At 41.9% G+C, this 18,119-nt stretch overlaps 1 protein-coding gene across 2 annotated transcripts in view; it reads right to left on the bottom strand.

Annotated features, from left to right (window-relative positions):
- The window catches only part of mcm3ap (minichromosome maintenance complex component 3 associated protein), a 70,657-nt gene that overhangs the window by 39,798 nt on the left and 12,740 nt on the right, over window positions 1–18,119 (bottom strand). For both annotated transcript variants that reach the window (XM_059967396.1, XM_059967397.1), the window contains exons 6-10: window positions 16,912–17,051; window positions 12,632–12,829; window positions 10,802–11,070; window positions 8,329–8,491; window positions 6,647–6,807 (exon numbers count right to left, since the gene is read on the bottom strand). In XM_059967396.1, coding sequence (XP_059823379.1) covers window positions 6,647–6,807; window positions 8,329–8,491; window positions 10,802–11,070; window positions 12,632–12,829; window positions 16,912–17,051 — 931 coding nt within the window. The remainder of the gene's footprint in view (window positions 1–6,646; window positions 6,808–8,328; window positions 8,492–10,801; window positions 11,071–12,631; window positions 12,830–16,911; window positions 17,052–18,119) is intronic.

Below are 18,119 nucleotides of genomic sequence, written 5' to 3'. Positions count from 1 at the left end.
TGGTCGACCACAGCCGATGAAGGCCACACACACTATACTGCTGCAAAACACAAATTTCACTACATATGACAGTGATAATAAGTATGATTCTGATGCCAAAGTGAAAAAACAGCTGAGGTAATAATCCATGTGCTGTATATTAAAACTTCAATTTGTAAAGTTCATTGTGTCGGGAGACTGGTTGAGAGCAAACATGATTCCTATACATAAAAAGGCAGATTGAACCCAGCAAAAGAACAGAAGACAAATTTTCTTAAAATACTGACTGGAAGGATGGAGGAGTTAAGGGTGCAATGCAGAACACAGCAGTTTTATATAAAGAATGTTGAGCATGGATTCCAAAATAATTTGTGACATTGGTTAATGTTAGAAAGGAAATTGAGAAGCAGGACCACAAAGGTAGTCATCTCAGGATTACTGCCTGTGCCACGTGACAGTGAGAATAGGAATAGAGTGAGGTGGAGGATACATGCACGGCTGAGGGATTGGAGCAGGGGGCAGGGATTCAGATTTCTTGATCACTGGGACTGCTTTTGGGGCAGGTGTGACCCATACAAAAAAGGATGGGTTACACTTGAATCCCAGGGGGACCAATATCCTGGCAGGGAGGTTTGCTAAGGCTAAATAGGCAGAGTTTAAACTAGGATTGCTGGGGGTTGGGAACCAAACTGAAGAGACGGAGGAAGGGGCGGTTGGCCCACAAATAGAGAAAGCTTGGGGACAGTGCGAGAGGGAGGATAGGCAGATAATAGAGAAGGGACGTGCTCAGATTGATGGTTTGAGATGTCTCTATTTTAATGTAAGGAGTATTATGAACAAAGCGGATGAGAGAGCATGGATCAGTACTTGGAACTATGATGTTGTGGCCATTACAGAGACTTGGATGGCTCAGGGGCAGGAACGGTTACTTTAAGTGCCAGGCTTTAGGTGTTTCAGAAAGAACAGGGAGGGGGGCAAAATGGGTAGGGGTGTGGCACTGCTGATCAGAGAGAGTGTCACAGCTGCAGAAAAGGAGGAAGTCATGGAGGGATTGTCTACGGAGTCTCTATGCATGGTAATTAGGAACAGGAAGGGGGCAATAACTCTACTGGGTGCTTTTTATAGACCACCCAATAGTAACAGGGACATTGAGGAACTGATTGGGAGACAGATTCTGGAAAGGTGTAATAATAACAGGGTTGTTGTGGTGGGAGATTTTAATTTCCCAAATATTGATTGGCATGTCCCTAGAGTGAGGGGTTTAGATAGGGTGGAGTTTGTTAGGTGTGTTCAAGGTTTCTTGACACAATATGTATATAAGCCCATAAGAGGAAAGGCTGTACTTGATCTGGTATTGGAAAATGAACCTGGTCAGGTGACAGGTCTCTCAGTGGGAGAGCATTTTGGAGATAGTGATCACAACTCTATCTCCTTTACCATAGCATTGGAGGGATAGGAACAGACAAGTTAGGAAAGCATTCAATTGGAGTAAGGGGAATTGTGAGGCTATCAGGCAAGAACTTTAAGCATAAATTGGGAACAGATTTTCTCAGGGAAACGTATGGAAGAAATGTGGCAAATGTTCAGGGGATATTTGCGAGGAGTTCTGCATAGGTACATTCCAATGAAACAGGGAAAGGATGGTAGGGTACAGGAACCGTGGTGTACAAAGGTTGTTGTAAATCTAGTCAAGAAGAAAAATAAGAGCTTACGAAAGGTAAAAAACTAGGTAAGGATAGAGATCTAGATTACAAGGCCAGCAGGAAGGAGCTTAAGAAAGAAATGAAGGGAGCCAGAAGGGGCAATGAGAAGGCCTTGGTGAGCAGGGTTACGAAAACCCCAAGGCATTCTACAAGTATGTGAAGAGCAGGGGATAAGACATGAGAGAATAGGACCTATCAGGTGTGACAGTGGAAAAGCGTGTATGGAACCAGAAGAGATAGCAGAGGTACTTGAGTACTTTGTTTCTGTACTCACTACGGTAAAGGATCTTGGCAATGGAAGGGATGACTTACAGCTGAATGAAAAGCTTGAGCATGTAGATATTAAGAAAGAGGATGTGTTGGAGCCTTTGGAAAGCATCAAGTTGGATAAATCACCAGGACCAGACGAGATGTACCCTCAGGCTACTGTGGGAGGCGAGGGAGGAGATTGCTGAGCCTCTGGCGATGATCTTTGCATCATCAATGGGGATGGGATAGGTTCTGGAGGATTGGAGGGCTGTGGATGTTGTTCCTTTATTCAAGAAAGGGAGTAGAAATATCCCAGGAAATTATAGACCAGTGAGTCTTACTTCAGTGGTTGGTAAGTTGATGGAGAAGATCCTGAAAGGCAGGATTTATGAACATTTGGAAAGGCATAATATGATTACGAATAGTCAGCATGGCTTTGTTAAAGGCAGATAATGCCTTACGAGCTTGATGGATTGAGGATGTGACTAGAAACATTGATGAAGCAAGAGCAGTAGATGTAGTGTATGTGGATTTCAGCAAGGCATTTGACAAGGTAACCCATGCAAGGCTTATTGAGAAAGTAAGGAGGCATGGGATCCAAGGGGACATTGCTTTGTGGATCCGGAACGGGCTTGCAACAGAAGGCAAAGAGTGGTTGTAGATGGGTCATCTTCTGCATGGATGTCAGTGACCAGTAGAGTGCCTCAGGGATCTGTTCTGGGACCCTTACTCTTTGTGATTTTTATAAATGGCCTGGATGAGGAAGTGGAGGGATGGATTAGTAAGTTTGCTGATGACACAAAGGTTGGAGCTGTTGTGGATAGTGTGGAGGACTGTCAGAGGTTGCAGAGTGACATTAATAGGATGCAAAATTGGGTTGAGGAAGCGGTAGATGGAGTTCAACCCAGGTAAGTGTGAAGTGGTTACTTTAGTAGGTCAAATATGATGACAGAACATAGTATTAATGCTAAGACACTTGGCAAAGAGGAGGATCAGAGGGATCGTGGGGTCTAAGCCCATAAGACACTCAAAGCTGCTGTGCAAGATGACTCTGTGGTTAAGAAAGCATATGGTGCATTGGCCTTCATCAATCGTGGGATTGAGTTTAGGAGCTGAGAGGTAATGTTGCAGTTACATAGGACCCTGGTCAGACCCCACTTGGAGTACTGTGCTCAGTACTGGTCGCCTCACTATAGGAAGGATGTGGAAACAATAGAAAGGGTGCAGAGGAGATTTACAAGGATGCTGCCTGGATTGGGGAGCTTGCCTTATGAGAATAGGTTGAGTGAATTCAGCCTTTTTTCCTTGGAGTGATGGAGAATGAGAGGTGACCTGAGAGAGGTGTATAAGATGATGAGAGGCATTGATCATGTGGATAGTCAGAGGCTCTTTCCCAGGGCTGAAATGGCTAGCACAAGAGGGCACAGTTTTAAGGTGCTTGGAAGTAGGTACAGAGGAGATGTCAGGGGTAAGTTTTTTTTCTTTTTACGCAGAGTGGTGAGTGCATGGAATGGGCTGCCAGCAACGGTGGTTGAGGCGATTGGAATAGGGTCTCTTAAGAAACTCCTCAACAGATACAAGGAGCTCAGAAAAATAGAGGGCTATGGGTAACCCTATGTAATTTCTAAGGTAAGGACATGTTTGGCACAGCTTTGTGGGCTGAAGGGCCTGTATTGTGCTGTAGGTTTTCTATGTTTCTCTCAGGTTCCTGCATTGATAATCCAGAGTAAACAAGATTCAGAATAGGAATGTCTTGATTCCTATTACAAATGTTACAGATGACTAAGGAGGTCAGGGTTGTAAAGCTAGGTGCTGAGTAGTAATATGTCACTAGACAGAAGAAAACTCAGATAACCTGGCATCCAGCCATTTGTTAAGTCCCAATAATTCAGCACTTACCCAGATACTGGTTCCCCTGATCTTTTCCCCTTCATAGGGGCCATGCTGACCTCACTGCTCTTTTACTCATAGGTCTACACTTCCTGCACACTCGACCAACCCACCAAACAGTTGGCAGGGCCCCAGTTCCCTCGCTGCATGACCACTTGCTGGGGTCTCAGTACTAGTGCTCAGTTTAAACTTACTGGATTCACTAAAATTGTTGCTGTTGACTTCTTAAATGAATTAAAAGTGTTTTGCAGAGTAATAAAAAAAAAATCTGATTGTACAATAAAAGGTCCAGAGCATGTCAGATGAGCAACATTTTCTATAACAGCACTTGGGATCATTTTGCTCATTTACAACATCAAAGATGTGGGCTTGTTGGAAATATTTCAAATTATGGGAATTACCTTTAAAAGGACGGTGAAATTCCCAGCAGAGACAACTGCCACAATATACACAATAGCAATAAACATTCAGAAATTAAATGACAGATAGATTTCAGTGCCCTGAAGTGCAAGATAATACAATTTTTGGGGCTAAATGAAAGAGGAGAACACGGGATCCCAAGGGTATAGATCACTATAAATTGTGACACAAGTTAACACACTGAAGTATGAATAAGCAAATAACATACAAGGATTTATTACTGTGTAAGCATTGTAAAGCAGAGACATGACGTTGAAGTTAAAGGGGGTCCTAATGACACCACACATAGGAAACTGAATGTTCAGCCCTGGAGAAGGTGCAAGAAAGTGTTACCAGTATGGCACCAGAATTCACTCAGGAACAAGGCCAACTGAAAAGTGACCTGCTATCAGGCAGACACAGAGAAATAAAGTTACCTGTGGTGTGACCTGAAATATGAACCATTAAAAAAATGAACTGAATGTGGAATTCAAGAGAACCCAGATGGTGGTCAGAAGCTGAAAAGGTTGCAGAGGCTCATGTGAAACAACTAATATTGGTTTGGCCCAAATATCCAAAAGCAAAGTATCCAAGTTAAAATAAGACCACTTGAAGACTTCAAGATGGAAACTGGATTAAGAGTTAAGCTTTCCAGTACTGAGCACAGCAGAAGTGTAAATAATGGCAAGGAGAAGGCGCTGCTGAAACTTCCATTGTAGTGAGCCAAGACAGCCTTGTGAGAGGCAGTTATGCCTCTTGACTCTGATTGAATTCTTTGAGGATGTGGCAAGGCAGATTGATGAAAGTAGAACAGTAGATATGGATTTTAGTCAGGCATCTGATAAGATTCCCCATAGTAGGCTCATTCAGAAAGTCTGGAACCATGGGATCCAGGGAAATCTGGCTATGCGGATGCCTAATTGGTTAGCTCATATTAGGTAGAGAGTGACAGTAGATAACAGTATTGTATTTTGCCTGGAGTGGTGACCAATGATTTTCAGCAGGGATCTGTTCTGGGGCCCATGCTTTTTGTGATTTTCATAAAATGATTTGGATGAGGAAGTGTAAGGATGGGATAGTAAGATGACACAAAAGTTGGTGGAGTTGTGGATAGTGTAGAGCAGGAGTTCCCAACCTGGGTCCATGGAGCCATTGCTTAATGGCATTGTCCCTGGCATAAAGAAAGCTTGGGAACCCCTGTTGTAGAAGGTTGACATAAGCTGCAGCAGTACATTAACAGGATGAAGAGCTGGGCTGAGACATGGCAAATGGAGTTCAACCTATAAAAGTGTGAAGTAATTCATTTTGTAAAGTTGGATTTACAGGCAAAATATAGGATTTATGGCAGGATTCTTGGCACTGTGGAGGAGTAGAAGGACCTCAGTGGCCACATACCGTATACAGATCCCTCAAAGTTGTTATGCAAATTGGTAGACTCGTTAAGGTATATGATACTTTGGCCTTCATTATTCGGGGGATTGAGTTCAAGAGCAGCCAGGTAATGCAGCAGCTCTATCAAATCCTGGTTAAACCACACTTCGAATATGATGTTCAGTTTTGGTTACCAGGATGTGGAAGCTTTACAGAGGGTGCACAGGAGATCTACCAGAATGCACCTGGATTAGAGATCACGTCTTATGAAGATAAGTTCAGTGAGCTAGAGCTTTTTCATCGGAGTGAAGGTGGACGAGAGGTGACTTGAGGTGTATAAGATGATAAGAGGCATAGATAGGCAGAAATGGCTAACACTAGAGGGCATAATTTTAGACTTTTGGAGAAAAATATAATGGGAAGTCAGAGGTAATTTAAAAAAAATAAATACAGTGATAGATGCATGGAATGCTGTGCCAGGGTGGTGGTATAACTTAAGAGTCATAGAAAGATAATGATCATCAGTTACACTGTTTTAAAGTGATAGAGGAAATATGGGGAGTATGGGGAGGCAAGATTTTTACACAAAAAAATGGTAGGTGCATGGAATACCCTGCCAGGAATACTAGAGGCAGATACTTTAGGGACATAGAAGAAAGTCTTTGATAGGCACATGGATAATAGAGAAATGGAGGGTTATGAAGGAGGGAAGGATTAGATTGATCTCAGAGTAAGTTAAAAAGTCAGCAGGAAATCATGGCTCAAAGGACTTGTACTGTGCTGAATGTTCTATGTTCTAATGAAAGAAATTGATGTGATAGGCCAAAAGATGATGTAGGATGAATCACTATTTCAGCATTTAAATGCAGTCACCGTTTAACTTCCCCAAAATGATTCAAGGATCAGCAGCCAACACACAAAAAAAATTTAGATCATGGGAAACCAATGGGTAGCTGCTGCATATTCCGCTGTTGTCGATAACATTGTTGAAATGCAGTTGGTTGGAAACCGGAAATAAGGACAGCTGAAATGCCCCTGTTTTTTCTGAAACTTACCCATCACTCACACTCAGCCCATAGACCCTGGCAAATTCTGCCGCCTCGCCATAGTCTTTAAACAGCAACATTCGAACCAGGGTATCCATCGGAAACACGGTGGCGCGCTGAGAGCTCACCGTTAGAGCAAAATTCAAAGTCTTGAGAGCCTCACGACGAACCTGCAATAAAACAGAGTCACACGCTGTGCATGAATGCCTCAGGAACTCTCACATATGTGACCTCGGCATTCAGTAACATGCAGCAGGAAATCACAGATGACAATCCTGGTGCTTTACTGAGAAGTGACACTTGCCTCGTCCGCAGTATCATCTCTTGCTTCTTACTGCAGCAGACTGATGAAGGAACAGAGATACAGAATAGTTTCTCATGTCTATCCTGTTATCAGAGCAAGATCGATCCATAGTTTAATTCAACAAACTGAAGAGGGTGCAGAAGAAATTCACCAGGATGTTGCCTAGAATGGAGTGATTTTAATTATCAGAAATTTGAGAGGCTGTGTTTGGATCCCTTAGAGGAGGCGGCTGAGGAGGGAGGGGTAGGAAATACAAATTTATGAGGGTCATTGAATGCGACTAGGAAGAAACTTTGCTCAGAAGGGTATCCATAATCTACGGTTAATGTCAGCGGTTGAAGGTTTAGAGATATTTTCATGGCTGAAATCTGTACTGCAATGCCCAAGAGGGTGAAGGAGGCAGAAATTCTCTCACATAATTCATTTAGCTAACCATTTGAAACACCAGGGTACAAGACCATAAGAAATAGGAGTAGAATTAGGTCATTAGGCCCATCAAATCTGCTCTGTATTTAATCATGACTGATCCATAATCCTCTCAACCCAATTCTTCTGCCTTCTTCCCAAAATCGAGAACCTATGTCTTAAATATACCCGATGACCTGGCCTCCACAGCTGGCTGAAGCAACAAATTCCAGAAAGTCACCACCCTCTGGCTAAAGAAAGGTATGGAAACTCATGGGCTGAATCTCACAACATGGGTATCTAACAGCTGGTACGAATACGGTGGGCCACAGAGCCAGTTTCTTCCTGCATGTCTCTAACCCGCACTTATTCGAAAATCTTTAACACCTTAAATCTATCAACCTTGGTCTTGCAACTGATCAATCCTTCTGAGCCTCGTCTTTCAGCAAACTGTGTGTGGAATTGTTTTATACCATTGGCAGCCACAATTAACATCGATCACATAGAAATGAGGGAGCATGAAAGATAAAGGAAATATGCAGGCAGCCCAAATTCAGAGTTAGGATCTTACCTGACACTGCAGCAAAGCAGAAAATTAAACTTGCTTTGGGTCATCAAGAACATTACAACACTTTACCTGGAATGTGCTCCCTTCTTTCCCTAATCAAACCTTCAATATTCTTTGTTAACTATGGTTAACTAAACTTACCATCTTTGATACATACCCTTACAGAGCACAGATTAATTCTATTTCACTTTTAAATACCTCCCACTTAGGCAGATATCCTCCACCACCTCCCCCCTCCAACCCCCGAGCAGCTGCTCCCAATCTACTTCTACCAGGTCCTCTGCTTCCACCATTGCAATCTGCCTTCACTCAGTTTAGGGTCTTATCTCAGGGACCAACTTTATTTTTTTTCCATGACTGAGTACATTACACTTGATATAGATGGTGAACTGCTTACTAGGTGATAGGCCATACCTGCTTGAAGTAGCGATGCAGTATGCAGGCATTCAGGTAGGAAGCTGCCCTGACCAGTTTGAAAAACCTCACATAGTTGTTGCTGTTCAGGGCTGCAAATGCCTGCACTGCCAACTTCACCTCCGGAGAGTTGCGGATGACCGGACGGAACTGCTGGATTTCTCTAGAGTAAAGAACAAACAAGCCAGATGAGGAACAGATCTCTGTCGCTTGAGGCAGTTTGCCTGTTTAGCAAGTCAATAAAGCCCAGAAGGAAAATGAGTATCTATTTTACAATGGGATTTGCTCCTTTTTTTGAAGAACCTGCTGTTAAATGAAGGATCTCCCTTTAAATTCCTTGTTAGGAGTTTGATGAGATTTGGTGCATCACCAAAGACTCCTCAAACATCCTATTTGAGGCATGGTGGAGGACATTCTGACAGGTTGCATCACAGCTTGGTACGAAGGCTCCAATGCACAGGATTGCAAAAGGCTGCAGAGGGTTGTAGACACAACCAGCTCCATCACGAGCACAACCCTCCCCACCACTAATGACATTTTCTAGAGGTGGTGCCTCAAGAAGATGGCATTTATCACTCTGGGAAATGCCCTCTTCTCATTACTACGATCAAGCAGCAGCAGCCTGAAGACCCATACTCAACCAATCAGATATAGCTTCTTTCCCTCCACCATCAATTTTCTGAACAGTCCATGAACCCAGAACAATACGTCATTATTCCTTATTGTTTTGCATTATTCACTTACCAATTCAGAATAATTTGATATCTTTGAATTGTATTGCTGCCACAACACAACAAACCACATCATCTAAGTGACTGATAATAAATCAAATTCTCATTTTGGTAAATTTTACAGCATGATGTTTGAAAGGATGCAGGGTAAGACACCAAGTGCTTCATATACTGTATACAGATCTCTGCATGTTGCTGTGCAGATAATCAAATTGTTATTTGTTGTACTTGACAACCAAAACAAATAACCAGCTCTGTTACCAAGACAGCCAATCTATCTCTGCAACAGTGCTAAATTCTGTACTCATCTTTGGTACACGTAGACAAGGAAACTACAAATGCTTCAAGGCAGGAAAGACTATAAATATTCTGCAGATCCAGCAACATGTGGTGAGTACAGGTGCCCCCCCCCCCTTTACAAAGGTAGAGCGTTCCTATGAAACCTTTCTTAAGCCAAAATGGCGTAAAGCGAAGTGCCATTAATTTATCTGGGAAAAATTTTCATAAAAGCGAAAATCTTCGTTGTAATGCAAAAACAGTTTAGTAATGTAGGTCTTTTGTAAAAGCGAAATGGCATAAAGCGAACATTCGTAAACCAGGGGGACACCTGTATAATAGGGTTACCAGAACTGTGTACAATTCATGTCATTCTACAGAGTATTTAAAGCATAACATACAAAATGCTGGAGAGACTCAGCAAGTCAGATGGTATCTAAGGAGCTGGCAATTTCAGCTGAGATCCTTCATTAGAACTTTTTGATTTCCAGCATCCACAGAATCTTTAGTTTACAATAGGTATTTAAAGCTATTTCCAACACTTAGATATCTCTGTGAAAATGTTAATTTCTCACTCAAACAAAAAAAATGCAGTAATAAGCTCATTAATTGCAGACCTGTCTCATTTCAGTGGTGGGAAATTAGAAGCAATAATCTGAGGTGGAATGAGCAATCATGGGGACAAGTATGGACTGACTGAAGGCCACAAATACAGCCAATTCTGGTCATTGCAATTCAGAAAGGATATGAAGATCACAGAGAGAAAGATGGTGCAGAAAATATTTACTGGAATAGCTCAAGGAATTGAGGAACTTCAGCTGTAAAGTGGGACTAGAGCTCTGCTTTGTTCAGAAAAAAATAAAGTTGAAAGGAGACACAAGAGTTCACAAAAGTCAGAGAATGTACCGTAACAGATCAATCGTGAGAATGTGGCAAATGCACATACGGCCATTTGATAGCACGGTGAATCCATCGGGCCTTCTACGCACAGAGGGTGAATCTATGGGGCCTTCTACACGCGAAGGGTTCTCTCTTTTTAGCGCCTGCTTTCAAGTGTGCACATTTTCGTCTCAGTGGGCCTAATTTGTCATTCCCACACTAAGTTGCACATTGTGCACTGATACTAACATTACTCATTAAAACCTTTGATCATACTATTTCGTTGCCATTCTTACTCTGCACAGAGAGACGTCCCCTCTGGTGGAGGCACAAAGCAAAACAAGGAAAAACATAGGCCATAATCTGGAGTTTAATCCTTTCAGGGTTCTGAAAACAAGTGTACTAAAAGCTTTTGAAGTGGATTTAGATAGAGACAAGAGAAGCTAATGTGCATAGCTTAAGGGAAGGAGCTGAGGATTGGGACTGAGTGAATTACTTACCTGATGGGCCAATGCCATAACTGTACCACATGATGCTATAATTCCACTATGCAGCAAGCACACTGAAAATAAACATCTCCTGCTCACCGGAGAATATCTCCCTCATTGAGATTAAGCAGAACGTGGTAGCCCCGGAATTCTGCCTCATTCTCACAGTAGGTTTCCTTGGTGGATAAATCCTGGTACATTTCTTTCAGACTTTGCAAACACTTGGTCAGGTTTTCATCATTGATCTTTGCATCATAGGAGGACATCGGCTCTTCGCAGAGATGATGACTACAGTGGATGTGGAATCGTGTGCACTTCTCGATTAGTGTCACTGTCATCTTATCACATAGGTGCTGTTGTGTAATATCCTGTCAGGAAAAAAAAAAACTGCATCAATAGAAAGGCACATCAAACTTTACAAATGAATAAAGGTATGCAGGATAGGAAGGGTTAAAATAAAGGGCACAGGTTTAAGATTAGAGAGCAAAGATTTGAAGGTGATCTTATAGTTCAGTTTTCCGAGGGAGGTGGTAGAAGCAGGAACAATTACAACACACCAGTTTGGATAGGTACTTAGATAAGAAATGCTTAGAGTGATATGGACCAAGTGCAAGCAGAAGGGAATAGCTAGATAAATATCCTGGTGGGTATGAATGAGCTGAACTGAAGGGCCTATTCCTGTGCTGTACAAGTCTGACACTAAATGTGCCTTTTCTCTTAGCTGCCGATAAATTACTGTACTAAAGTCCTAGTCACATCAAGGATACCATGCTGTCAGACTATAAAAAAAGACTTTCCAAGTAGAGCTTTGTCTCTCTAATCTTCCATTATGTTTGGTAATTTAAAATAAACTCTCCCGTGGGGTTACTCTTGGACACAAGTTTGTTAGGCACGACAGCAATGATAAAGACAAGAGATTCTGCAGATGCTGGAAATCTAGAGTAACACACACAAAATGCATGTCGAAGCTTTTGACCGACACCCTTCATTAGCACTGGATAGGAAGGGTGAATAAGGGAGGAGCAGGGAAGGAGTACAAGCTGACAGGTGGTAGGTGAAGCCAGCTGAGGGCTGTGGTATGTCTCCTCTGGAGTTTAAATCTCCTCTTTGACAGGAGTTTGGTGAGACCTGCTAAAAACCCTTTACAGGTTTCCCCTGCAGTTTGAAGGTAGAGCATTCCTATGAAATCGTAAAAATGTCGTAAAGCGAAGAAACAATTACCATTAATTTGTATGGGAAAATTTTTTGAGCGTTCCTAGACCCAAAAAATAACCTACCAAATCATACCAAATAACACATAAAACCTAAAATAACACTAACATACAGTAAAAGCAGGAATGATATGATAAATACACAGCCTATATAAAGTAGAGATAATGTAGATACAGTGTAGTTTCACTTATCAAAATCGGGAAGGCAGCGAGCCAAAACCAATTTGGAGAAAATAAAAATCGGCACGTACACTCATGCTCAAACAACTGCCCACACAAGGCTTCACGGTTATTGTAGTCTTTCTCGGGATAGACACGTATAAAGCGGGCATCTTTTTTTCATAAAAGTGAAAATCCTCTTTGGTTAGCGAAAACAGGTACTTATGTAGGTCTTTCGTAACAGCAAGTTGTTGTAAAGTGAACATTCGAAAAACGGGGGACACCTGTAGATGTTCGGTCACGGCCTGAAACGTTGGCTGTTTATTCCGGAACTGTCAAGGTCCTCCAGCATTGTGTGTGTGTTAGAACAGCAATGATACAACACCAAAAACTGGAATGTCATACTAATAGCCATACTACTAACTGGAATGCCAAACGTGAGAAAATGGGCATCTTGGTCAGCATGGAGGAGTCAGGCTGAAAGGCCTGTTTCCCTCCTGTTTTACTTATGACTAAGTCCGCACATATTCAAGGTAATTCCAAGGCATTATTAACTCACCTTTCTCACTCCACGAGTTCGGTTCCACACAAAGTCATACCAGTCTCGGTAATTGCCTTCACCCACATCCATGATCTGAGTCACTAAATAATCCATTGTTAATTTCAACACAGCGGCGGGACGAAGTTCATGAGGTAAAGGTTCTTCCTGATCTGCTGACGACCTGCTATACTCCTTGACTGCAGCTTCGTGGTTAACCTGTGAGGCAACAAACATATCAATTAGCACTAAACAAATGAGCCTTTGGAACACTTGTCGTGTTGGGAGTCTGATAGTTTACAACATGAAGCAGGCAAATTCAATATTACATTGTAAAATTTGCTGTGTAACCTGGATTATTGCTGTGTTAATCCTGTGATTCTGGGATGCAAACTAATTATTGTACAACCCTTTGGATCTATAACTAACAAAGGATACTGAAAGTTCAGAAATAAAACCATAACCCATGGATCTTTTTAACTGGACCGCTTAAACAAAAGCCTGACTTAACAAGAATGGAAAATCCAACACATAGGAGCATATAAAATGGAAACGTGAATAGGCTAATCAGCCTCAGTCTTTTACACCATTCTGAAATCAAATGTTGTTAATTTCTCACTCTTTTACCCCCATACTAACAATTTCCCACCCTCTTCCCCTACTCCTTGACTCAAGCTGCAATTTAAGTAAACACTCACACTTTATATATTCACTAACCATCTCCCCAATTCTCCAGGGAACTTAATTCCAAAGTCAGCACCATCAGTAGGACTTCCCCCTCACTCATTCTTAAATGATGCTACTCTTTGTGATGAAGCTATGCGTCCTGTTTCAACCTCAACACCAGAGAATAACCGCTCAGCACTCACCTTGTCAATCTCTCTCAAGGTCATACATATTTTAATAGGGTCACCTCTTATGTTCTTAAACTCGAATGAGGATAGACACAGCTTGCTCAATATCCCCAGTAATAAAGGACAAGACCAAAGTTCCATCAGCCATCCTAATCCTGCTTTATATCTGCAAGCAACCCCTTTGCGTTTTGTGAACTAGCGCTCCCATATCCTCTTATGCTGCAACTTTTTTTTGCCTCTTCCTATTTAAATAAAGATTTATTGTTGTATTGTACTTCAAAATGAACAACCTCAGTTTCTCCACACAAGACATAACCTGGGTTATTTCCAACATTGTCAATATAGAATCTGCACTGGAACGGTGCAGCTAGAGGCCAAGCTGGTTCTTCAGCATGGATCACAGATCCTACAGGCAGAATGTTATCTGGTCCCAAAGTTTTTGCCGCTTTCAGTGTTCTCAGATCATGTGGAGTAAATCGATTTGGCCAAATGTTATATTTATTTAGAGATACAGCATGGAGCAGGCCCTTCTGGCCTACACGAGCTGTACTGCCCCGTAACCTATTTTAACCCCAACCTACTCACAGAAAAATTCACAATAACCAATTAATCTATTAACTGGTAGGTCTTTAGGCTGTGGGAGGAATTCAGAACACCCTGAGGAAACCCTCATGCTCACAGGAAAGACATAAAGTTCTTACAAAGGATGCCGGAATTGAATTCCAAGATCCAACACCCTGAACAGAAATGTGACTTCTGTGATGGTGGGACCAAGATGGATAATCTATTCACCACTTCTGGTCAAACACGATTTAATGCTAGCACTCACATTTTGGCCATCTGTATCCTCAAGGAAGATAGCATCACATCCTGTTAGATGTTAAATTATCCTCCAGTGTTTATGATGAAAATGCAGGTAGTCTGCAGACCTTCGACCTGACCTACAGGTTGAGTGTGCTTGTCAGTTTTTTGCATGCTGTATTTACATGTAGTTCTGTATTAGTTTTACCAGCTATGTCTGATGCTGCTCCTAACAATCCCTTTTGTAATCCCTACCATTCCCACTACCCCACATTCCCAGATGCTGCTCAACCCACCAAGTTCCTCCAGCAGTTTGGTGGTTGTTCCATATTCCAGAATCCACAGTTTCCCTTCTGTAATCCTGGCAGAACCGTCTGAACATTAGTTTTGGGTAAGGGGCAAGAAATTTAGAGGGGACCTAAAGAAGATTTTTTGTTTTTACCCAAAAATGGTTGGAATCTGGAACACACTGCATAAGTGAGTGTTGGAGGTGGATATTCTCACAAGATTTAAGTATCACATGATCACTTGATTCACCAAAACATAAAAAGTAATGGAGCAAGTGCTGGTAAATGGGATTTGCATGGACAAGGTGAATGAAGGGGCCATTTCTATGCTGTATTTCTCTGTGACTCTGCTCTTGAACAGGGTTGATCACTAGTAAAGTGTATGATATTCCAGGCCATTGGATTGTGGTGCTGTTTGAATACAGAACCTGGTGGAAGCTCAATTTTGAGCTGCAGACACAAAGAACTGCAGATGCTGGTACTTGGAGATCAAACAGATGGTGTCTACCACGTTACCTTTAAGGTATATTTTTGTGAGTACCATGTCAGGCTGTTACTTAATAATCTGTAGGACAATTCTTCCAGCTTTGGACCAGACCTGCAGATGTTTGCAAGGAGGATGCTGCATGGCTGACAGCACCTAGCATGATTCTGGATGATCTGGCCAATTTTATTCTCCTTCTAGTTCAGACGTGGCAGTTAACAGTAATACTAAGTACCTTGCTGGATCACTAGTGAAGATGTTTGAAGAGTTTACCACATTTTTCAACCTGGAAACACTTACTGATCAGACCAAGCAGAATTCCTTTCCTGAAAAGTATTAGGGAGCCAGAAGGGTGTTTCTGTAGCCACTGAGTCTAAGGATTCTTGTCTCCCAAATTAGAGATTAGTATCTGAATCTAAGTGACAAGGCAGGATTTTCAAACTGGATTGTTAGTATGGAAACTTGACTGCTGTGCCAATATGGTGCCTAAACTTAATTTTAGTTGACCAAGTTATTTCTTCATGCAGTAGCAATTATACCTAATGTTATGCATGCTCAGTGAAACTGATACTGGGCATCTCATTGTTCATAAATCTTGGCTGTTCAGCATCTGGCGTAATAGTCATGGATCCAGACTGTAGGCTGGGAGTACAGCCAGAATCAATGTTAGGGTTCAGAACACCAGAGATCAGGAACACTTGGAACTTCCTGTTCCCTTTAAACTCACAGGGCTCATTGGAAATTTTGTTATAGCACCGTTTAACATGTAAAAAGTGTAGGAATAACATCCAATCATCCAGATAAGTTGCAGGTCCAGTTCTACCCAAGTACTGGGGAGCTAGGTTATCAGAGTGTACGATGGCTTTGGGTGTGTACTCTCTGGAATTCAGAAGTATGGGGGGGGGGGGGGGAGGGGAAACTCATTAAAATCTATCAAATATTGAAAGGCCTAGATAGAGTGGACATGGAGAGGATGGTTCCTATAGTGGGAGAGTCTAAGAACGGAGGGCAAAGCCTCAGGATATGAGGACATCTTTAGATCAGGACAGAGGAGGAATTTCTTTACTCAGTGAGTGGTGAATCTATGGAATTCATTGCCAGAGGCAGCTATGAGGCTAAATCATTCAATATGTTTAAAGTGGAGATTGATAAGTTCTTGATTATTAAAGGCAAAGGTTATGGGAGAAAGTAGGAGAAGGGGGTTGAGAGGAATAATAAATCAGCAAGATGGAATGGCGGAACAGTCTCGATGGGCTAAGAGGCCTAATTCTGCTTCCATCTCTTATGGTCTATAGCTGCACATAACGGTCATAAAATTTAATTATGTTTCTCTTTGATGTTGTACTTCTACAAGGACCCCAATTTGAAATGAACACTGAACTGACTACAAAACTAATATTATGATCAGCGCATTATCAACTGATAATACATCTTGGATGATATGAATCAGCGTGCATTTCTTGTGGTGTAATATTTTATGGTCAGTTGAGAAACAAACAAAAAGCCAGATGCTGAAAGTCTAAAATAAAACCTGAAAACATTCAGCACATCACATGGCAAATTATCTCATCAATTCAGTGGCCAAAACATCCAAAATGAACCTCTGGAAAGGCAATCAGTTATGACGACAACAAAAGAAGTATCACTATCTGCTTTCATGAAGTTTAAATTGCCTGAAACAAAAGAAAACTTTAACAAGAGTTTTGTGACTCTGAAACCCTATTAAAAAATGAGATGAATTGATGCTCACTTCCAGACAGTTTTTAAATTAGCCAATTGGTGTTTTTAGAAAAGAAACAAATATTATTCAAATGAACAAACTTCAAAATGAACCATGTGTACACGGACTAATCAATTGGGAAGTTTGATACTGACCTTGTCAGTGCCAGGTATGACCTCAAAAAGACTGAGCTGGAATCTTGTCTCCCTCATGTAACGCTCCTTCTCTGGGCACATGTCCATACAGGTCCCCACCACAGCTTTAGCTTTTTCCAGCTCAGTTCTTTTCACTCGGGCTGTGGAGAAATGTAGTGATGCATCTCAATAGAGTATGGAAGTCCAGGTAATCAAACCATCTTGTTTTATGCCTCACTCAAAGGACAGCAGTCCCCAAAAGACAACACAAATCTTCCTTCAACACTGACATTCTTTGATCCACATCTGATGCAATTAAAAAGCCATTTTTCTTTAAAGTTTTTCTTTGGAATGTGGAAAGACTGCCTATCCCCAATTACTTCTGAGCTGTCAATAGCGAGCTGCCTTTTTGAGCTCCTGCAGTCCACATACTTCTGCAATGCTGTTGGAGACAGCCAAACAAAAACAGATCAGTGAGGCAAGTTAATGAGGAATGGAACATAGAGGAACTCACAGGTACTGGTGATAACCTGGTCTTTCAATCAGGATGAAAGGTATACAGGTATACACTAGGAGACACAGCTGAAGAAGTCACAGTGTTTTGTTGCTGCTTATCTGCAAACACCATATATTGCAGCCATGGTGTGTCAATAATGGAAAGAAAAAACAATTAAGATGGTGGATGTGTCAGTCATACAGACTATCTTATCCCAGTTCCAAATCCTGCACGACCACCACTCTCTACCTATCCCTGGTCGCTTACTCCATCCGGTACACCCTTGCCCTCCCCTCACTCCTCCTCTTTCCACTTTACCTGAACCCTCCAAAGTTCTGTCCTCCTCTGACTAAAGGCCTGATCCCAACTCCAACCCTTGATGTATCTTACTGCAGTCTCTTGTGCTTACACAGACTGCCTTGTCTGGACAACTGCTTTTTGAGCACTGAAGGTGGATTCATTCTGTCAAGAAGAGAGAATACTGCTTTGGGCTTTGTAGTTGGTGGAGAGAGCAGATAATCAAGATAGAGTAACTGCACTCTTAACCAGAGTTTATGTTGCTGACCAAGTTAAATTTCTATTAGTGACCTCTTGGGCATTGGTGGTGGGGGCGTTCCACAATAGCAATGAGGTTAAATACCCAAGGGAGATGATGGGGATACACTCTCCTGTTGGTGAGAGCCACTGCTTAGTATGTGTGGTATCAATGCTACCTGTCACTTACCAACACATG

Source organism: Hypanus sabinus, chromosome 4 (assembly GCF_030144855.1).
Source record: "Hypanus sabinus isolate sHypSab1 chromosome 4, sHypSab1.hap1, whole genome shotgun sequence".
Taxonomy (NCBI): domain Eukaryota; kingdom Metazoa; phylum Chordata; class Chondrichthyes; order Myliobatiformes; family Dasyatidae; genus Hypanus; species Hypanus sabinus.
Note: the sequence above shows the minus strand (reverse complement) of the source record. Positions and strands in the feature narration are given on the sequence as shown.